Below are 23131 nucleotides of genomic sequence, written 5' to 3'. Positions count from 1 at the left end.
CAATGGCATTTCAATTTTGAGTCTTCTGGTGGGTGTTAATTTTGTTCATATATTGGTGAGGAGTAAGACAAAAACCACAGTCATGAGAATGAGCATGCCTTTTCAGAGGCTGAGAGGTGCTGTTCGGAGAGTGAGAGCTGCCCCTGGTACAGAGCACCCCCACTCCTGTCCCTGCAGCTGCTTCTTGCAACTCCTCACACAAGGGCACAGCTCAGATACGGCCTGTGAGCATCACCAGAGTATCTGCTGCAGCTGCTGCCTGCACCCCCACAGACCCTGCTGCTGCTTAGAAAGTGAGCCCCCTCCTGCAGACACCACAGGAAAAAAAAAAAAAAAAAAAAGAAAAAAGAGAGAGAGAAAGAGCATATAGCCTCATGAGAGCACTAATAAGTAAACAACAAGACTTTCGATCAAAATGCTCAATACGATTAGGCCAAAAGTGTAATGACAAATTTGAAATTTGGGGTGCAGCAGTACATAAGTATGAAGATAGTAAAGAAAACTAGAAAAATTAACAGTAAAGTGAGAGTGCTGCTGCTAGGAAGCTGGTGTTCTTATTTCCACTTAAGTTTTGGTGTGCTAAAAAATTCTCTTGTTCCACTGCTACTTTGTGTGGTTTACCAAAGCATTAGCACTTCCTGTGTGTCGCCAGAGAAGACCGATAGAAGACAGCATTCTTTAGCTTGTCAAACTGAGAAGGGCGTGGGCCCTTAAAAAGAAGGCCCTTTGGTAAAATCTGCCTTTTCTCAAAGCCAGCTGGAAAGGATCATGGTTAATTGCTGCAGTAGACACAGATGGTGTCAGCACCCAGTCAAACGAGTTTTGTGGAGGATGCCCTCATTTGGTCTCAGTGTGCAAGTGTAACATTGTGGGAGAAAATTTAGAGACTTGTATGTTGCTACCACTGGTTACCTTGCCTTGCTTTTCTCTCCCTGTAGTTGTTGGTCTTCTTGCTTTCAGGAGGCATAATCTGTGTTTAGTCTGGTGCAGAGGTACTTGCAGGACTTCCTTCCTGGTGTCAGCACAGCTGCTTCGCTGCTGGGTACCTCACCACAGCATTTACCTACCGAGCCAGAGCTGGGCTTCATTAATTGCTTAACTTGTACTTTTAATTTCAGCGTGGGACCCGGGGATTCGTGCTAGGCAGGCACCCATCCTCTCCAGGTTCACCCCAGAGGTCTCCCTACCCACCATTTCGTACAGCCCGGGAATGCCACTATTCCACCGTGGCTTTTTTCTCCTTCCTTGTGACACCTAACGCGTGGATGTGGCAAGGACACGGTCCTACAGGACTGCCCGGGGTGGGATGCCTGTGCCTAACGACGGCGGACCCCAGTAGCGAGCCCAGCACGTCGCAGTATAGAGATCACCCAAACCCCAGGGTCTGACGCAGCCGGGTCAAGAGCCACCCCGCCCCGCCCTGGGTCGGGTCGGGTCGGGTCGGGTCGGGTCACGTCACGTCACACACAGGCCCGCCCCCCCCGCCTCTTTCCCTCGCCGCCGCCCGTCCTCTCGCGATAGTTTCTGACTGCCCCGGGCCGCCTCTCTCCGCCCCCCGCCGGAAGTGAGCGGGCGCGGCGGGCGTGACCGTTGGCGGCGGCAGCTGCGGGGATGTCGGCCACGTGCACTGTGTCCCGTAAAGCGCAGCCGCCGCCAGCGTCCCCGCGTCCGCTGGGAGAGAGAGATCCGCCGGCCAAGGCGATGCGCAGGGGGCTGCGGCGGGGCCATGAAGCGGAGCGGGAGCAGCTGCCGTGGCCGCGAGAGGGCGGGGGCGGCGAGCCCGAGGCGGAGCGGCCGGACCCGCTGAGCGACGAGCGGCGGAGGCGGCAGCCGCCAGAGCCGAAGGCGCTGGCGGCGGCCGCCACTGCAGCCAGTGGGGAGGTGGAGGAGGAGCGGCTGGAGCGGGAGCATTTCCGGAGGATCATCAATGCCTTCCGATATTACGGGTAACCGAAAGCTGACGCTGTGCGTGGGGCCTTCTCGCCCAGAGTTCCTTCGCTTTTCCGTCCGCTTTGGCGTGGCCGCCGCCGGTACTCGGCGGGCAGCCCTCTGCCTCTTAGCGAGGGGCAGGAGCCCCAGGCGGGACGGGACCTCTGACCCCCCCACCCTCCCCGCTTTCTTCCGGGGCGCGCGTCGCGTCGCTTCGATGACTTTCTCAGCTAGGGAAGAAATAATACTAATACTACTACTACTACTACTACTACTAATAATAATAATAATAATGCCGTGTCAAATTGGGGAGCACCTGAAGAGGGTCGGAAAGGCCTCTCGCTGTAAGATAAAATGCTTCAAGACGTTGTAAATGTTCAAAACCACAGCACCTCTGGCTGGCAAAGAAAGACAAGCGGTGCTTCGACTTTGGGGGAAAATTTTGAAAGACGTGTTAATTTGCACAAGAAATAAGAACTGTTGATAGGGCTGTTGTAACTTCACTAGACATTTGTTGAGTTAGAAAAGGTATTAATGGCCCTGTAGGAATGCAGTAAGGGGTGAGGGAACCTGACTTTGTATCTGAATCCATTGAATGGAAAAGGGAAAAGGAAAATAAGGTTACTCAAGCTGTGCATTGGGAGGACTGGCTGAAAGACTCCAGTGCTCTGCAGTATTTTGGTAAACGATGTTTTGTTAGTCTGCATTTGGAAAGCATATTTGGAATGTACCTACAGTGCATACTTGCATACATCAGTTTACAAACCATCATACAAAAACCCATATAAACCATCAGCTTCTACATGACAGTGAGGCTCTTGGAAATAACGGGTGATATTTCCAATATTTCTTTGCTGGTTTTGTATCTTGTTTCATTTTCCAGGACCTTGTATTTGACGAGGAGGTTGGTCTTAGGTGATCCTTTGGTGTCTCTTCCAAACTGAATTCTGTAATTCAGTTTGGCCATATGTCTTGGTTTGGCTGGTATAGAGCTGATTTTTTTCTAAGTAGCTTGCGTTACCAGTTGGATTTAGCATGGGATTTTATGTGAGAAGGATGTTGGTAATACACTGATTTTCTTAGGTTTTGCTAAGAAATAAGGACTTTTAAACTTGGCATGATCTGTTAAGAGTGTGGGTGCACAAGAAGCTGGGAGGGAGCATAGTTAGAGCAATGGCTCCATATTAGCCAGTTGAATATTCCATATCATGCAGTGTCTTGGTCAGTATATAATTAAGAATTTGCCAGGAAGTTCTCTCTTCCTGGACTAAAGTTTGGGTGTTTCTCTCCTGTGAGATTGCTAGACAGGGACAGGCTGGGCAGCAGGTGTTGAGCAGCTGCCTGCATCACTTGTTTGTATATTCTATTATATATGTTTTTATTCTGTTTCAATTCTAATTTTTTTTTAATCTCATCCCATGAGTCTTTCCCTTTCCAATTCTTTCTCTGACTCCCTTGGGGTGAGGGGAGAGCGACCATGGTATGTAGCAGCTTGACAAGTTAAAACCAGGACACCATGCCAAAGGCTCTGTGTCAGTTATTACTATAACAGCATCCAACTGTAATTTACTGGTAGTGGTGACATAATTTTATTCTCAGGCTTTAGAAGCTGTGAACATCTTTCTCAACTTCATGCTCCAACTGTGTCTCTGGGTTCCTTTTGAGTATTTTGGTCTTGGTAATTGCAAAGCAGAAGGATGTGACTCAGATTTCCAGTACAGAAGTTGAATTAAATTGCCCCTGCCTCAAAGAAATATCTCCAAGTGAAATTATATATCTTATGAGTTAAAAATAATCTATCTGGAAACGTCAGTGTGAGTAAGGCAATGAGAGATGTTAGGTGAGTCCAGACTAAAGTTCTTGTCTTCTGGAGATACCTGGACTTCATTTTTTGTCTGTTGTTCTGATTTCGGTGATTCCTTCATTCTACTAGAAGGCTGCAATTCCACATGGAGAGGTAGGGTATTATGGTTCAAGGAATTTTTCTGTTAAAACTTTGAAGGAGGTGGTATTAAGATAGGCTGATGCATTTTATATAGAAGATCAGTTTATTTTCATTATTACTTCTCTATTTTTTGTTCCTGAGTGTAATTTTAAACCAGTGTCATAGGTATTGCAATGAACATGGCCTTCTCGGTAGCAAATATATGATGTTGGAAATACTAGCTGGTAAAATTTTCGAATGGAGGCTGCAATAAAAATTGCAACAACTGCATCTTACTCTCTGTGATGGCTAGTTTTCAACTTAGTGCTTCTGACACAAGAGCTTTATAAACTGCAGTACTCCTTGACCTGATAAAACTGCCAAAAGGGGCAGTATCCCTTGTCAAGGCTTAATGACCCCTTGCTAGCTTGTCCTTACTCATCCAGCTTGACTCACTAGACTGACAGAAATCTAAAAAAATCTATACAAGACTTTTCAGGGCTAGCAAATTAAATGAGCTTTATGGCAGGCCTGGTGAATACTAGAATATGGTGTGTGACAGAGCTGTCCTGGGTGAGGAGAAGGAAGAGGAAAGAAAAAAAACACACCTCTTTCTCTTGGCTGTAGAATCACCTTCTTAATGGAACTTTTATTTTGGAGAAATGGAAGCTTTCTATTTTTAACTTGGATCAGTTACATGATCAAATTGCAGTATTCATACTTGAGGGGAAATGCTGTTAAAAGACAGCAGTTTAGTATCTTAATGTGGCTGCTAGAGCACTGATATAGTTCAGCTGTGACTTACACGGTTGTTTCAGAAGCTTTTAACTTCGAGGGATTTGTTTTCACCCTCTGCATCTCATTACTTCTGTAGCCAAAGTTTACCACAACACCTACCTATTAATTTAATTTAAATTTGATTTTTTAAATAATCTGTTTGGGTTTTATGGATTTGGGTGCTGGTTTTTCATTGAATTTGTAGATCTGCATATTATGGTAGTCATCACCAGTGCTAGAAATGCTTGGTGATGAAACTCCAAGAAAACAATTATCCTCTTAAACTAATAACATCTTAAAAACGGTGATAATGTACAACCAAAGCTTAGAACAAACATTCTTGAAAACTTGTACTCTAGTAAGGAATTACACTTTCTGTGTCTAAAGAAATGAGTAATAGTAATTGGAGAAGCTAACAGTCTAAATATCTAAATGCTTCAAAAATCTAAATGCTTAAACTTTCTGCTTTTTAGAGTGAATATGCATGAACGAGTGAACAGAACGGAGAGGCAGTTTAAATCTCTCCCAGCCAACCAGCAGAATCTTCTTCCTCAATTCCTTCCTCACCTCGACAAGATTCGGAAGTGCATTGATCATAATCAAGAGATACTACAGACCATTGTGAATGACTGCGCTCGTATATTTGAAAATAAAGAATATGGAGAAGATGTATGTTAAAATGGATTTTTTTCATTCTGCAAATTTGAATTCTGTATGCTTTGGGATTTTCTGCATTTGTCTTTTACACCTTTAGGTCTCCAACTTTTTCTTATTGCCTTCATTTTTACTTCCTGATTGCTTCCATTTTCTCGCTCTTGTCTTCCATATCTAGTAGAGCTCATGTTTAATAAAACTGTTTGGTTTTAGTCCTTTTAGTTACTCTGAAGAAAATTACAGTAATCGCTTACATGTAAACCAGCAGTTTTTCACTTCAGAATTACAGCTCTACCTTGGTTACATTTTAAAGATACTTTGTTTTCATTTAACAATGTAAAGCATAAATGGCATTGTCTGTCTCAGGTTACTATGTGTTAAGGCATTCCAAGTCAGTTAAAAGTTTTAGATAGGCCACATGTTTTTAATGTTGCTGTCAGTAAAAACATCTTCACTACTTACCTGCTTTTTCATTGTGGCATATCTGCAAAAAATTGCCATCAGGCTGGCAGAGATGGAAACTGTAATCCTTTTTTTGGTATCAGCAGGCAAGGTATAGTAAGGGGCAGCTCTAATGTGAGCTTAGTGTTGCCTCATCGTAACTCCAGGGATCCTTTAGGATAAGCAGTTCAGCATCTGCACTAGCTGAGGCCTGGTGCTATCCTGAATTGTTCCCTGCTATGCCATACTGTATTTATTTGATGTGGAACTTGGTCTCTTGCCTGCTGAACTGAGACAAATTCTATGTGTTTAGAATTCTAGGTTGGATTTGCACCCTGGTTCTAGAAGTGAAAGTCGAGTGCTTTGTCAGCTAAAACTCCCAGAACCTTTATACCATGGCCTTTGTCTGTTTATACCTTACTCCACACACCCCCTTGCCCAAGACTAAAGGTACTTGATATATTTTCCACTAACTTTTTTTTTTCCCTTCACTTTAATCAGGGTAGAGGAAAGATTACACCAGCTTCAACATTTGACATGGACAAATTAAAATCCACTTTGAAACAATTTGTGAGAGACTGGAGTGAAGAGGGGAAGCCTGAGAGAGATTCCTGCTATCAGCCAATCATTAATGAAATTGTAAAGAACTTTCCAAAAGAAAGATGGTAATAGTATTTTAAGACTTATTTTTATGTGGGCATATCCTGTTGCATGAATCTAACAAAGTTTTTATTGAGTAATAAAAAGCTTGGATTTAAAATGATAGATTTTTTTCATCAAGAACGTTTTTATTTCTAATGCAAGGTGTTGGACAAGAGTGTAATCTTCACAAAGGAATACCAGGTAAACTAGGAGTATTTTTTTTCTACAGTGTGATGTAATGGAATATGGGTTAACTTTCCAAGCAAGAGACCTCAGGAGGTTGTTAACTCGGTGCTCAGTGAGGTAAAGTGTGCAGATAAGCAGATTCTTCAGAGTGTGTGTGTGTTGCACGTAAACAGAAGAACCCTTGTTCCAGCTGCAAGTTTTGACTACCACCCTTCAGGGTGGAAGGAGGAAAGGAGGAAGAAAACTCATAACCTGTAGTCGAGTTCAACTGCACTAAGAAGTTAACACATCAAATACTGAATTCTAGCCTTGGTTTCAGACAGCTGTTACAAGGCAAGTCTAAAAAAAGCTTTGCTGTATATGTCAAGGTCACTTTGTGACTGCATTGGCTTGTTAAAACCACCGAAATAGTATTTGGTGCAGGGTTTTTTTAGTTTGCTTTAAGTAGCAGTATACTGGTAGAATATCTGAATATACTACTTCTACTTCTGTAGTAATTATTTGTATAGAGATCCTGTCATTTAGTCAGCCCAGTCATTGTATAGCAAATCTTAGTTTAAACTTAAGTCTTATAATGGCAGTATTTACGAACTTCATACTCATAAATTTTAACAGGTCAGAATTTAGTTTTCTTTATAAATGGGTGTTCCTGTGAGATTTCTTCCTTCTCAGTAATTGCTGACACTACGCTTAGACCATTTTGAACATAACTTTCACCAGATCTTTAGATTTTCATTAATAAAGGCTTAATTGTGGCAGAACAAGGAACAGATGTGGTTGCTTTGTCTTTGTCTTGGGCTAGCTTACCTCAAAGAGGATGTACCACTGAAGATACCTTATGCAAAGATGAATTTTCTGCAATATGTTTTTGTGCTAATAATGCACCTTTTTCTCTGTGTGCTAGCTTTCAAGCGTTTTGGCTATGGGAGAGGTAACTTCTGTCAGGTTTTAGAGATTCGTGAGCGAAGTTGGAAAGTGTAGACTTTCTTATTAATCTATGAGCTGTGTTTCAAAAGCAGCAGCTGGTATTAGGAATCAATACATGGTCAGAGATTGGGTAGATCTGAAGTTGATAGCTTTGTGCTTCTTCACCAGGAATTCTGTTTGTAGTTTAACACAACTGAAGTGACAGTTCTGTCCCTGCTATGATGGCTGTGAAATACTACTTATGTTTACTTTGTTTCTACAAAAATCTCAAAACATCCCTGTATAGATCACACGTTTCTATTCCAAGTTTGAGTCTTCAAATTAAACTTATTTATAAAATTTGTAACACATCATACCTGTTTAAAGGTTTTATATGCATGATCAGCTGTAGTAGTGGTTATGTAAAGTGTTCTCTGGTCATGTTTTGTTACTTACTGTTATCAGCTTGCTCTTTTTCCTAGTGACGAGAGGCTCTCCGACTTGGGTGTACTTGACTTTTCGAGGCAAGAAGCAGTTGTTCAGAAGAACCTGTTCTCTTTGCTTATCATGAGGCTTAACTGGCAGTGCCACCTCACCCTTGTGCAAGAAGTAACTTCTTTATCAGGGCAGGCTGTCTGGTCATTCTGGTTCATTTGTGGTTTCGGAGGGGAACAGTTGTTTAATTTTGAAGGAATAGGCTGTGCCTGACCTGGACTTAATGAAGTTGTTTGGGCTGTTTGTGTATAGTGGGTGCAAAGTCACAGGACTGGCTGGTTGCTAATGTGGGAAGACAGCCTGTAGATAAAATTTCAGAGCTCAGCTTTTTTTTTTTTTTTTTTTTTTTTTTGAGTTATCTTTTGTAGTACAGAGTATTGAAGTCTCCTGAGATACTGAAATGGAAGTGCTAGTGAAAGTGTACTGTTGGCACTGGATGATAAAAATAGCTTTGTCTAGGTGTATTTTGCATTGAAAAAGGTGGAGAAATAAATATCTGAAATTTAAAACTCTTAGTACAAGTCATCTTTTTACTTTTTAATGGATTCAGTGGAATTATACATTCAATTTCTAGTCAATATTATCAGTTAGCATTGTAGATTCCATGCACTGGAATTATATAAAAAAGAGTGAGTTTTTGAAACTATTCAAATATGTTTCACTCGATGCATGCTCATGTTGTGTTGTTGTTCTTTGCAAAATTGGCCTGTATTGGTTCAGTTGGTATGCAAAAAACAGGAAAAGAAATGAAGTGCTCTATATTCTTGCTTTTCTAGGATGCAGAAGAGATACAAGCAATGGTTGAAAGCAGCTGTAAATTGGAACAGTCTTGTGAGTGGGTGCTACTGTTATGTTGTGTTTCGGTCCAGTCTTCTGACAAGACTGTCATCTGAAAATAAAATGGCAAAAGCCATTTCTGCCTCCCATTCATCTTCAGAAATAGTTACTTCTTTCTGCTTAGCATCTTGACAGAGAATCTTGGTTAGTAGGATCAGCAAAGCAATGTTATGTTAAGTCCCATAAGATAGATCTTCCTCAAGAACTGATAGATTTCCTGCATTATTAATGTTGGAATTTGTGTTTCAGCTCACATGTTTCTACAATATTGTCTACCTTTTGATCAACCATTTGAATTTCTTGTATTTCTTGGATCTGAAAGAACCATGATCACTGGTTTCTGTAGGAGAAAAGACTAAAATATAGATGACTTTTTGTTTCTTGATGGAATGTGCATTTTAATGGGCAGACATAAGTTAAAAATCTAAATAATATCCAGATATATTTTTTTAATTCCCTTTTTCTGGTCATCTTTATTTTCTTTCGCTTCTGCTTACATGAGAGGATGTAAAAATTTCTGCTTGTTTGAAAGGAACCAAAGAAATTGTTAACCTTTTAGCAAATTATTCCCTGGCCAAGAACAGTAAACTTAGGTGCCTTCTCCAGAGTTTCCTTTTATTCATTAACTTGACCTCTGAAATCACCTGTAACTTGGAATTGAAATCTTTCATGCTGGCCAGTAATTTATTGCATTTTCCAAGATAATGGCAGAGCAGCTCAGAAGTCATCTGTGCTTAGATTCCATTTTATTTTAAAAACATACCGTAATAGTCCTAAGGCTGAGCTTGGCTATACTTCTTGCTTGCATTCAGTCACATTTATAATGATGATAAAATTTCTGCTTTATCTGAATTTTATTTAAATTTTATATAAAATACATCTGTCATTGCGTGGTGTTTATTTCTGTCAATTTCTCCTTAGCCTAAACTTTAATTAACATTGGACTAAAGAGCAAACTAGATCTTAAGTGTTATTGTGGTCCACTGAAGGCTTTCCAGGTCTTTACTTGGATGTGTATTAGCCTCAGCTACTATATTTGGAGAAGAATTCTTCATATGATTGTGCTTACTAGCTATTTTCATTATCTTATTTGAAAAGTAGTTGTCCTTTTAAAAAAGGATCTGAGAATGTGATACAGTAAAAGAATGAAAATTTCTATACTGGTAATAGGATCTGTTCACTATTGAAATCTACAAACATTACAGAGGTAAGATGACATCAGGAAAGGAGTCCCAGCATGTGACTCTGCTGATGTTTCCACTAATTGTGTATGAGCTGTGTGTTTCTTATCACGTATAGTGATTAGCCAATACTGATTTGCAGTGTGTAGTTATGCAAATGAGGTTGGGTTTTGGATGTAACACACTAATTTTTTCTCTTCTAAAATTCAGTTTGTCCCTCCAGGACCATCATGTTTTTGCTATAGCAAATAGGCATAAATTAAGAAACCTCTATTTTTATTATGAATAAAATCATGTCCCTTCAAACAGGACATAAAGCGAAAATCTTCATTAATGGTTTTAAAACTCTAAAAGCTGAAAATAGGTCTCAGTTCAAAATGCAGTACAGTAATGGCATGACAAATTTTAGGTGTTTCTGCTATTTCTCCACTGTCTTTTGAAAAGACTTTTCCAGTTTCAACAGTTAAGCCAAACACACCGCATATCCCTTGCTAGTGCAAGGCTGGCTGCATGGTGGATAACCTGGGGCTGTTATCCCTTGTAACAGTTTTGAGTTGGTTTTTTTTTATTGTTTTTCCTACTCCTACAATTATGTGTCCACCAAACGAAGTGGGTTTTTCTACCCTCCTAAATTTTTATGACTGTGAATAATTTAAAGAAAAAAGTTTCTATGGAATTATTTTTTACTTGTTTTAATGATTGCAAAATTAGTATAATATATTCTATCATAGTGCTTCCACTACCACTAGTTTAATACTTTTAATTCATCAATTGTTTATCACTAACAGTTGCTTTTAAGTCTTGAAAAGAAAAAGGTGGGCATTTTTTTACAGCAGGACACTATCAACAGTCACTATTTGTTGTATGGTCAGTTTGCTTTCTCTGACTATAGAGTAAAAAAAAACCAAACCTTCTTCAAACCTTGAAGGCTAATGTCTGTATTAAAAGGACATGTATTTGATTAGATTATATTCTGTTCTTTTAGCTGTGGTCTCTATGTATGCCAAAATCAAGTTGCTGGACAGTCCCAGACCCTAGTAACTGATACGAAGAGCATAGGTATGAATTAAATTGCTAACAAGTTTGCAGACAGACTCCAGTACCTTTGCTGCAACTATTTTTTTGAGAGAGAATTGGGAAGTTTATTTCAGAGATACAAAAGCTTTATATTGTGAGTTAAAATAAGAGACAATTACAGTCAATTTTAAATTGTCTCACTTGCCTGCTAGAGGCTTTATCTTGTTTTAGGATGAATAATAGTGCAGATTGTAAAATGTCATTACACCTGTATACCTCCTTGTTACTAGTTTTTTCATTGTTTTTTTTTTTAAGAGAAGGGTCTCTTCTAATCAATGTATGATAATCTTGAAAGTGGCATAAGGCTTTTCAATCAACTCGTTGTAGAAGTGTCCTCCTTGCAAAAGTCTGAGGAAAGCTAAATATTTCTTAAGTAAAATTGTAAGGAAGTTATGAAATAGACTTGTTCTGGAATTAAAGTTAATAGATACAGCTTTTGCTGTAAGATTAGGGTTTGTTTAGCTTCCATAAAGTGTATTTCCTTCTTCCTTTTCCACCAAGGTCCCTGTTTCAAAAACATCATCTTGAACAAGTACTTTTTTCTGAATTAATCTTTTTCAGTAAGACTTTTTCAGTAAGACTGGCTAGCATTCTTCTGGCTTTTCTTGTATAAGAGAGGTATGGAGAACCCTCGCTTCACAGGAGTGCTTTTAATAGCAAAAACTTGATTTCTTACTTGTTTTTAATCTGAAAACAAAGGACCTGAAAGCGTAATTGAATGGAAATGAAAATCAGGAATTAGAAGAAGTTTGATTATTTTCCCCTTGGGAGGCTTCACCAATTACATGATTAAGCTGCAACACAAAAGGCACTGTTAAATCTTTTTTGTTAGTTTGTGTGGCCTTCAGAAAAGAATGCTTTCTTTTATTTTTTGGTAATAGTCTTCAGACATGTACTGCTTTCCAGAATTTACATAACTTGCTTGCTCATTTTCTTTTTCAGTGCACTTCTGAGCTCTTTCTGTCATCCTAGAGTTTCATATAGTCAAAGACCTTGCATTTGGCTTTCTTTCATTGTATGGAAGTTCTGATTTGTGGCTTCACTTACTTAGTGGCATATAAGTTGATACACATTTTGTCTTTGAATGTGCAATACAAAAGGGAGGGTAGCCTGACCAGATTTGGGGTTTTTTGGCACATAAAATTACAAAGTCATGATCACAACTGGAAGTTGAAAATATTTTCAAATGAAATGAAATATCGTTTCAGTCTGGCGTGAGAGTGTTTTGTCTTATGAATGAAGGTTTGGTTGCCTTGTGATGGAACTCTAGTAGTTAAACTAGATATGTATTGCCTTTTTTTGCTGGAAAGAGTAGAAAATTATGAGGTTCTTAGTTCTTCTGTGTATTAGGTGTTGAACTGGAGAGGTTTTTTTCTAGGTATCTCAGCAAACACTGCTGGGTGCCTTCTGGTCATCAACTTGATGCCTGGCTACGGGAAGTGAAGGGTTAGAGAGTTGCAATGTACTTTGATTTAGGAAATCTTGGGTCACTTGATGTGCTTGAGTTAAATCAGTTAACAGCATATTTAAAACCCACAGAGCTGAGAAGGTGCTTTAAGGTTTTTACAACCTGAATTGTTCATTGGCTTATGGAAGTTTTGTTTGCTTTCTGTTTCTGGGATCAAAATACTTGTTTATTTTGTATGCTATCTAATCAAGAAGATTTCTAGACTGTTTAGTAGTTATCAGTGTATCTCAGAAAAATAATTGGTGGTAATGGTAATGTTCTTTCTTTAATTCACTTAAGTTTAGCTTGATAACTATTAAGTTTTCAGGAAAACCATGTTTTGTAATTTTGATCTGTATGCTAAATGAGGGCTTTATATATTATTTTGTGTCATTTTCTGTGAATTATTTTGACTGACTGTACAATTAACCAATCTGAAAAGGACTGGTTCAATTTGTATTTAGAAAGCAGTCATACAGGAAATACATTTCTAATATCTAAGTATATGGGAAAAAATGCTTAAGTAGCCCTTTAGTTTTGTTAAGAGGTATCAGATAAAGGCTTAACCATTATTTTTGTTCTGTTGCAGGGATTTCTCCAAAGTTAATATCCTGGTACCTGGTGCTGGGCTAGGTAGATTGGCGTGGGAAATAGCTATGCTCGGTTATGCATGCCAAGGAAATGAATGGAGCCTCTTTATGCTCTTTTCTTCTAACTTTGTACTCAACAGGTACATAGCTTATGTTTTACTTGCTGATTGAATCCTAGGGAGGCAAAACTGTAATGAGAAAAACTTAAATAAATGAAAATCCAAATCTGCAAATCCTAACACAGTACACAAGGTAACCACATTTTAGAATGTTTTAATGAAAAAAAAAAAAAATCAGTGGGATAAATGGAGGGGGGGGGGGTGGGCAAGCATTGTGTCTTAATGACTAAGATTATAGCAGGAAGCATGGCTTTTAAGTTGTAAGACTTATTTGTACCACACGTTTTCTGCAAAATCTTGAATAGGATTTATCAGTTACTTCACATCTGTTTCACCAGTGTCAAACAGGGGCTAGTTAATATGTGCATGATACTTAATCACTTAAGTGGTGATTACTAACAGAGAAAACCGGTGAAAGTGTTAAGTAAAATAGTTTTGGCATGAAAAACAAGCAGTGAAGCACATTGAACCACTTCACGCAAGTCCTGTCACTAAGTAACAACTAAAATAATATAGTTAATAGTTCTGCAATTACTCTGAAGTACTAAATTTGAATGTGGTAAATTTTACTTTACAGGTTTAATTTAGAATCACTTTTCTGTATCTGGTATTATGTCACTTGCACTGGAAATTACTGGTTGCATAATTAACTTGTAAGAGAGGAAAGAAGGCTGGTTTTTTAAGTAAGAGGGTGGGCAAGTTTGAAAAGAAATCTGGGAGTCTGTTCTGTTTTTTGAAGGAGTTCCTGTGTGGCATACACTGGGTGGTCCTGCTCTGGCAAGGGGGTTGGACTCCATGATCTCTCAAGATCCTTTCCAGCCCCCAACATTCTGTGGTCTGTGAGTTAGTACCAAATTCAGAGAGACAAAATTTGCCCATTGTCTCACTCTTCAATCTGAAATGATAAACCTTTGCTGAAAACACCTGAGTTACCGGCTTGTAGTTTATATTGTTACATTGTTTTGGAGCAGTTTATAGACTGACTGTCCTCAGTGGACTGTGATGATCTTAAATGAGCAGAAACAGCCAGTGGAAAAGACTGCCTGCTGCATATCTGCTTAAAACAGCAGTGGTCATTGTGGTGAAAATAAGTATTTGCTAGAGGTTTGGTTTTTTTGGTTTTTTTCCCTTGCATTATTCTTAAATGACTCATCTAGTGATGAAATTGCTTATTACAGTCGAATTGACTTAATGCCTTGCAGCTACCAAAAGGATGTCACATTCTTCTCATCCTTAGTTACAGAGACTTACTGGCTTTTACACTCTCTAGAGCTTTGGAAATTATTCAAAGCAGCATAAAAGTATTAATTTCCTGTCGTTGCGAGCGTTGATCAGCTGTCACAGTCGTTCAGATCTGAAAGTCAAATGAAAAACACTGCTAATTAGCTCTGAAATGTTTTGGTTTTTTTGTTGTTTTAAATAATTAGTCTTTGGTCTGTGTGTAGAATTCTGAAGATCCATGCTTAGTTTATGGTAGTAACCATTTTTAGTATCTAATGCTCATCTAGCGTTTCTTATTTATAGATGCTTAGTGAAGAGGTGTGTATGCATTAGAATTGCTAACACTATTAGGTATTAGGCAACAAAATTGAGTGTTGCTCAGCTCCTGTAGTCTTCATCTTTGCTGGGCAAGTTATCGGTTTCAGTTTTTCTTATTATCACGAAAGAGAATACTGCTAAACCAGCTCTGAATTTGTCAGTTCAGTTAAGTGTAAGCACTCCTTCCTGCCAGATCAAACTGTGGCCAACTGCCAGTTGTGGACTTGGGATGTCTATTAAGGTTTTAGGGACTTCTGGGATCCTTCATTTCAGTTTTATGTAGTTGTTCCCAGTTGGTCTTCTGAAATGTTTGCCTTCCCTGAACTAGAAGAAATGGCAATGATCGAGAAAAGTGGAAGATAATATTTAAAGAAGAGTAGTCAGTAAGAAGGATTTGCAAACTAGTTTTTAACTAAATTTATTATTTTCTGTTTATAGTTCATGAAAGCATGAAGCTTTTGCTAATGTGCTTCCAGTTTGGATCTGCCTTATTTGTCTGACCTTGGTTTATTTTCAGGAAGACAAAATTACTATACTGAGTGTCAAGCCAGCTACTAGAGTGGGCACCCAGATGTGTTACAGTGTCTTAACTCATCTGTATACAAAATGGTATCTGCTGATTTTTGTGCATGTAAAAACACCAATTACTGTGGATAACGTTGCATTGCATGTTGTGTAGATTGTGTAACTGTGGACAATATAAGTATTTGAAATATTAGAGTGCATTATTCCACTGAGGAAAGTCTAATTTGAAATAAAAGTGACCATAAAATAGCTAACCTACAGTGGTTCCAAGGCTATTGGTCTTCTGTGGGAAACTGCTTTTCCTTGTATGTGTAAGGTTCCTGTTACTGGTGCTTTTTGGGTGAGTTCTGGATGAATAATAGATTGCTGATTGGTGATGTACAGACACAATTTCCTGGATGCCTTGGAAGAGCAAAACCTGTGAAAAGCATAATCTGCTTTCCTGCCTCTGGAAAGTGTATGGACATTTTGAGGCAGTTTGGAGACACAGGACATAGGTTACTTCTTTTTGACATCTGGCAGGAGAAAGCAACACACTAGAGTGTGTTATCTGTGTAGAGGAGACATGAGCAGCTGCTTGCTGATTTCCTCCTTCCTGCAGCTGGAGATTGAGAGGATAGGGTCAGTAGCCTCAGTCTAACAGCCCTTCTGAAGCAGTAGTCCCACTTCTGAGTATTTGAGAAAGTTCAGCTGAAGTAATAGAAGATCACTCTATAGCAGAGTCACAGTAAGCTTAATTTAAAAAAGCTTTAATACCAGTAGAATTCATACTAATAAATGGAAATAATGTAATTGTAGATAAATCTTGATGCTTTGAGATGACTGCTTAATTGTGTTTGTTGTATGTCCATGAATGCTTTGAGATAAAGACAGTTAAATTTTTTTTCTTTATCTCAGTGGTCAGAAGTAATACTGCGTTACCCATCTTGGCCAGAACTCTTTGGCAGTGTTGAACAGTATTGTCCTGCCTCGATGGAAGAAAATAAAGTGTATCACATTTAAAGATGCTACATTTTTATAACATAAGCTATATAATACATATTTTGTTGGAAGGATGGAATTGTAAAGGTCTGCAGTACTTAATTTTGAAGTATAAATTACTGAACCTGGAAAAGGAGGTTTTCAAGACTGAGTATGGAGAGGGATTGGTCTTTCATATTAAAGTGGGAATGTTTTAAAAGTCTGCATGAATATACTTTGTGCTGAGAAAACAAAAAGAAGGAGGTGCATGTTTCCTGATAGTTAGAAAAGAAACCGTTCAAATCTGTTCAGATCTCTTTACAGTACTTTGGGGGAAATCTCCATTATTGCAGAATGTTCTGAGGTTAATATAAATTGACTGTGAGCACATGGAGACTGCTGGAATGGTTAACACACACACTTCTATTGGCCAACCTGTCATGTTTTCTTTTCAGTGAAGACTTTAAAGGGAAATGGTAAATAGTGGGAAAAGCTTTAAAATGAAAAAGGGTGTTATTTTGTGGTGATAATTTGTGTCTCAGAGTTAAATTCTTTTTTTCATCACGCTATAAATATATGAGCAGTTTGAAGTGTTATGAACTAGATAAGTCATTTAGAAAACGTGTAGCTTTTGCAAGAACTTTATCAACAAAAAAACTGGATGTTGCTGAAAGTCTTTAACTCCTGCATTTCTAGATGATAAAAAAAAAAAACAGCTTAAACTGAACTGTGCTGGTTTCCATATTTTGCAGATGCTCTGAAGTTAACTCATGTAAGCTTTATCCCTGGATTCATCAATTCAGCAATAACAGAAGATCTGCTGATCAGATACGCCCAATTTATTTCCCTGATGTCGATCCTCACAGTCTTCCTTCTGGTTCAAACTTCTCTATGACGGCAGGGGATTTTCAAGAAATTTATTCTGAGTGCAGTGAGTAAATGTAAAATTTTAGGCTACTCATGTAACTATCTTTAAGGTATTTTAATGGGACCTTTTATTATAAGTACAAGGGAACTGTATGCAAAAGCATGTAGCAAAAAGTACTGTAGCAAGATTTTCTTACTTAAAATCAGCTCTTCTCAGTTATAAAAATATGTGGATACCTCCTTGGATAACAGGCCTATGTTGAAGTAAGTAGTCTCTTTCAGAGTAAGACAGCATAGTAGTATTAGGAAGAGGTTGACTTAATTTAGAAAAGTGGTTTTACAAAGGGAGCAGTGAAACTAGTCACTTCTGTAGTGTAAAAAAGTTAATGTGAGTATTTTATTCATTTCCTGGTGTGAAAGCAAGGCAAACTGTTTCAGTAATATAAAATTATAAATCAAATTTATAGTTACTGACTGTCGATGGTATATATTTCAGAGAAATATTTTGGGGGAAATAAGTTATCAAAGACTGAGGCTTCTGTCAGTACAAATAAACACTTTTTTTTTTTTTGTGAGGTCTGGTTAGTTGTGCTGTACTCTTTGAAGCTAGGAAGTAATGCTTTATGGTTAACATAATGTTGATGGAACCTGCAGAATACTATCTTTAGAGCTTGCTCTACCAATTGCATATTTAGGACTTACTTTTTCAGTACCTGAAGGGGGCTTACAGAAAATCTGTGGGAGGATATTTTACAAGGACATGTAATGATAGGGCAAGGGGTAATGGCTTTAAACTGGAACTTGGTAGATTTAGATTAGACATGAGGAAGATATTCTGCAGTGAGAGGGTGGTGAGATACTAGCTCAGGTTGACCAGGGAGGTTGTGGATACCTCATCCTTGAGAGTGTTCAACTGGAAATTGGAAGGGGCTTTGAGCAACCTGGTCCAATGAGAGGTGTCCCTGCCCATGCAGGGGGTTGGAACTAGATGATCTTTAAGGTCCTTTCCATCCTGAACCATGCTATGATTCTATGATTTGATGAAGAGTAGCACTTACACAGTTCTTTTATGTATAGTCGAATATTATAATATATTCCTATTTGGAAGTCACTATTTTTTACTTATGCATTATGGGATTACCAACTGAGACATATTTTTGCTGCTTCCACCTTTCTGTCCCTACCTGACTCATGCCAGTCTTTGCTGGGATTATATAGCTATTGCTCTGTCCTCTATTGTTCAGCTAGACTTCCATATATTTTCTTGTAGGAACCTTTCTTAGATCTGCTTAATTTTCTGAAGGTTCCGTCTTACATTAGAACATCTAATACTGGCATAAATTGAGACTTAAATTTTTTTTTTACTTGCAGAACTTAAAACTTTTAAAATTTAAAAAGGATGCATTTTTAGAGAAAAACAGGGACACTTGTGCTTTCCAAGGTAGACTTGAAAGATCCTGCTTATTCATTAGTAAGAAATAACAGCTGGAGAAATACTCAGATACTGAGTAAAGTGTTTTAAAGCTATGTGATTTGTGGAAGTACTGTTTAGTGCACAGACTTGAATTGTTCTAGATATTAGCTAGAGAGGCCCAAAACCACTGAATATGTTTGCTGTTGTATTTCTAACAGTTGTGGCAGTGAAATATGTAGGAAAGTCCATAACAAATGTACCTAATTTTATATAATGTATATGAAAAATGTTATTAAATGCATAAATAATATATTTTAGACTGTATATGTGCACAGCCATAGATCACTTGATGCTAAACCTAGCTGTTAATGACATAAAGCAAAATGTTTATTTACTTGTGAACTGAAGAGCCTTCAGTTGTTAGTTGAAGGTATTGCTGAGTGTTACAATACTTGGGTTAAGTGATGAACTGTTATAGGGGTAGAAACATTGAGACTAATCTCTGTATAATTTGCTATTTTTGTGCAGATACATGGGACTGCATAGCAACTTGCTTCTTCATAGATACAGCACATAATGTTATTGATTATATTGATACTATATGGAAAATACTGAAGCCCGGAGGAATATGGATAAATGTAGGCAAGTGTCACCAGCCTCTCTTCCTGCTAATCCTGATTTACGTTTGGTAACATATTGGACATCTAGTACTTTAAAGGAGTTTTGGGGGTTAATATGTCTGTGCTGAAAAGTCTGTGCAGCTGCACAGAAATATCTAGGGCTTGGAAATTAATTTCAGATGTGTTCAGGATATTTCCAGAAGCTTGCTAATGAGAAGCAAGTTGACATCATGTGGTTTTTAAATGAGGTAATTTTTCCTAGTGGCAGGTTTTGCATTCATCCGTCAAAGATTTGTTATTTGACGTGTGTGGTGTCATCTATTCTTTTTTTACTGCTTTTGTAAGCAAATGCAACTTCTGTATGTAAATACATCCTGGAATTTTTTTTTTTTAATCTGTTATCTAGCTTGTACTGTGCTTCTCATCAGAAGTTTTGGAAGATTTATGTAAGCCTTGACTCAGAAGAAGACAGGCTTAATTTAAGTCTCTGGTGGTGAAGGAGTAGCAGACAAAACTCGGCAATTAAAACATTTTGTGTAGTAGAAACTGGCCAGTCACTTGAAAGTCAGTCAGTAAAGTATGTACGCCCATCCTGTCCAGTCATAAAATGTATGAGCTCCTGAGTAGACTGTGTCCTCCCTTTTGTTGTGTAGGGACAGCAGGGATGCTAGAATAAAGAACTGTTAAGGTAAAGAAAATACGATCTGGTAGGAAATGAGTCTTAATTTTTTAATAAACAGTTAAATTAACCTGTTTTCATTTTGCATTGACTGAAATTCATTATAAAAATAATATTTGAGTGATAGAAATCGGTTCTTTTGTCTGTATTTAAATATGTGAGCCTTAATTGCACTTTGTGATTTTTATTTTTATATTGGTTTTTAATATGCATTTCTGTTTTATCTTTGTACTCTAGGTCCTCTCCTTTACCATTTTGAAAACTTGGGAAATGAACTTTCTATAGAATTAAGCTATGAGGATATAAAAAATGTTATACTGCAATATGGATTCCATATAGAGGTAAGAAGATGCTGTAGTTTGCAATAAATAGTATTGATACAATCCAGAAAAAACTCCTTTGAATAAGCCTTTACTTAAATTTAGTTCAACATAATAGCATATTCTAATAATGTCTAGGATAACAAAATGTTTGTGTGTTGCAAATCATTTGATTTCCTGATTTATTTTCTTTTAATTGTAGAGATGGCCTCTATAACTTGGTAAATATCTTTTTTCTTTTCTTGCAAAGACAGATTTGTGTAGTTCTTGTGAAGGTGTTTTTAAAAACTGTTTGGTTTGTTTTTTTTTTCAGATGGAGAAAGAATCTGTACTGTCAACTTACACTGTGAATGAACTCTCCATGATGAAATACTACTATGAATGTGTGTTGTTTGTGGTGAGAAAACCAGAATAGAAGTGGTCTAAATAGAATCATAGGAAAAAAATGTTGGCTTGAAAGGCAGAAATGAGAACAAAATGGACTGGGTGATGTCTGGACACAACCTCAAATCAGTGGTGCCTTCATATTCCTAATAGGATTTAGATAGTGTCTATTTTCTTAATATTTGTGTTGCTATCCAGACATGTACTATGACATGCATATTTGTAATATACTTGTGAAAACAGAGGAGATGTTCACATACACTGTATTTGTGCTTTGGAATGCATTAAAGATCAAAAACATTGAGAATAAAATGTCATGTTTACCATAATCAGGCTAATTCTCTGCATAGGCTGCCTCATTTTTCATAGATACTTAATTACTGCCTTTTTTCTACATTGTGATGTTAGGAATGCATAGAAGTACTTCCTGTACTACCTGTGTCACATTTAGAGAAGTTTTCTAAACATATACTTAAATTATAAAGTTTGAAATGGTTGGAAAAGTGTAAAATTGTTGATAGATATGATAGCCATCAGAACTTTTACAGGATTTCCTGTAAAACTAATAAAGTAGATTATTATACAAATTCTACTCTTTGTACAACTGTTAACAATTTAATCAAAACTTGGAACCCATAGGCAATTTAAAATATGTGAAAGCAGAGCACTGAATTAAGAAACAACAGCATGTCACAAAGAAGTATGTTAGCTTCAGTTCACAAATAACACCAACTTTGGTTAATCTGGTAGTTTTGACACTGAAATATTAGATGTTTTGCCATCTTAAAATATGGCGATTTTTGAGTCACCTAGTGACTTGCTTAAGACAGAGTGAAGCAGTATTTTTTCTTAAACATAATAAACAGAAAGTCATGTTATACCCTGAGTTCTTTTACAAAAAGTTGACAAATTAGCTGAGTTACCCATTCCGTGTATAGATATGCAACAGGAAAAGCCATGTTCCTCAAAGGGGAAAAATAAAGTTACAGGTAAAGAACATGCACTGCAACTTAGTCATCTCTACTGAAGTCAGCACATGCAGGCCAATTGGTAGACAGTTTCCTTGTAACTTCAGGCACTTTACCCTTGTGACTTAGTGGCTTCTTGGTTCCTTATCCTAATGTTGGGTTTTTTTGTTTTGTTGGGGTTTTTTCCTGGTACAGGTAGCTTAGGTGAATATTTACAAGCTGTGATGCTGTACAGGAGCCTGAATCACTTAAGTTAGATACATGAGAAAACATTGAGGGAAGGCATCACGTTAGCCATCTATTAATATATTGGTTACTCTACCATTTTGTCAATTTTCAGAAATTCCTTTGAAATATAAAAATTTCCATATAAAATTTCCTGTAAAAATAAGAAAGCAAGGGGCTCTTCTTATTTGGTCATAATAGCATGGAACAATAGCTTTTTATTTCTTATTATTTCTTGCCCCTTTTTTCATGGTGATGTCCTAATCGCATCACTTTTAATAGCTCTGTTAGTGGCTTTTGGATTTTTTTCCCAGTAAGGCAAGAAACTTATGCCCCTATTACTAAACTAAAAAGTCTGTAAGGAAGAAACTTTTATTATCGTTTCAACACTGCACAAGGCCACGTGCCTGAGTATAAGTAGTAGTGTGCCCCTTTCTGCTCAGGATCCTTATTGAGAATAAACACTTGTGATCTACAGAAGTTCTTAATTAGGATTTTGCTTAAACAAGTCTTATTTGAACACCTAAAAATGATTTCAAGTTGCTTTAATTTCCTTACTATTTCATTAGTTCTTGAGGCACTTTGTGATTCTTTGCTTTAATTCTGATTTTTCTTTTTCACCTTAGTTAGACTTGCCATATTTTACTGATTTTTTTCAAACTCATTAAAATAAGACAAGATTATGTGAAAGCTGATTATGCTGTTGGCAATATTGCCCAATTTCTGCCTCCTACTTAGAAATGTAGTAGTCTTGTTTTGCATAATGGGCAATTCAACTCTTGCTTTCTGCTTGAATGTCACTATCTTTAGTTCTGATGGCTTTGTTCTTTGCCTCCGCACCTTTTTTTTTTTTTTCCCCAAAATGTTTTTACTTACTTTTACCAGGTATACAGTGATATGCTTCTGTTTCTACTCTTAAAAATGTCAGCTTTCCCGAATCTTTAGAATTGTACCAGTTACATTAAGAGCTGGAAGCTTGTAAGTTCTATGAGTTAGTAGTCCTATACCTGCAGTTGTGTTTGAGTTCTTAAAATGCATCACTTTTATGCATGGGGATAATTGTGTATTACTGAATGTGGTAACATTCTTCTTTTCAGTTGTATACATGGAGTAGGGGGGGATAGATGCTTGAGGTGTTTATCAGCTGAAGCCAAGACCATTTACTTACGTCACTCTTAAACTGTACATGGTATCAGGTGTAAAATAAAATGCTGCATAATCCTCACTGTTATACTTCTTCATATGGAATAAGTTTGACCAATGTAAAGTATCCTGTATTTTTATTTATGTGTAGATCACACTAAAATCAGTTAGGGAGGTAAGAATAGGAAGTTGCCCGCGGTTTTCAGCATGTGTAACAGACTTGATTTTTCCGGGATATTAAAGTTTGCAGTATGAAGTGACGTCGCTCGCGTGTGATTTTTA

At 37.7% G+C, this 23131-nt stretch overlaps 1 protein-coding gene across 1 annotated transcript; it reads left to right on the top strand.

Moving 5' to 3' along the window:
* Window positions 1-1543: 1543 nt before the first annotated feature.
* Window positions 1544-23109, top strand: CARNMT1 (carnosine N-methyltransferase 1). Its single transcript, XM_071732005.1, has 8 exons — window positions 1544-1946; window positions 5104-5299; window positions 6227-6390; window positions 13086-13226; window positions 16982-17160; window positions 19039-19152; window positions 20047-20150; window positions 20443-23109. Exons 1-8 carry the CDS (start codon window positions 1612-1614, stop codon window positions 20542-20544), a joined length of 1335 nt encoding a protein of 444 aa, XP_071588106.1. The 5' UTR covers window positions 1544-1611; the 3' UTR covers window positions 20545-23109.
* The last annotated feature ends 22 nt before the right edge of the window (window positions 23110-23131 follow it).

This window comes from Heliangelus exortis, chromosome Z (assembly GCF_036169615.1).
Source record: "Heliangelus exortis chromosome Z, bHelExo1.hap1, whole genome shotgun sequence".
NCBI lineage: Eukaryota > Metazoa > Chordata > Aves > Apodiformes > Trochilidae > Heliangelus > Heliangelus exortis.
This window is presented reverse-complemented; position numbering and strand designations above follow the sequence as displayed.

What these genes read in the sequence shown, in the direction of transcription:
- CARNMT1 (XM_071732005.1), top strand. Translation starts at nt 1,612, where the DNA reads ATGTCGGCCACGTGCACTGTGTCCCGTAAAGCGCAGCCGCCGCCAGCG. An exon ending in ATAAAGAATATGGAGAAGAT is followed by an intron (nt 5,300 to 6,226) that starts GTATGTTAAAAT and finishes CACTTTAATCAG; the next exon opens with GGTAGAGGAAAGATTACACC. An exon ending in AGAAATTTATTCTGAGTGCA is followed by an intron (nt 17,161 to 19,038) that starts GTGAGTAAATGT and finishes ATTTTTGTGCAG; the next exon opens with ATACATGGGACTGCATAGCA.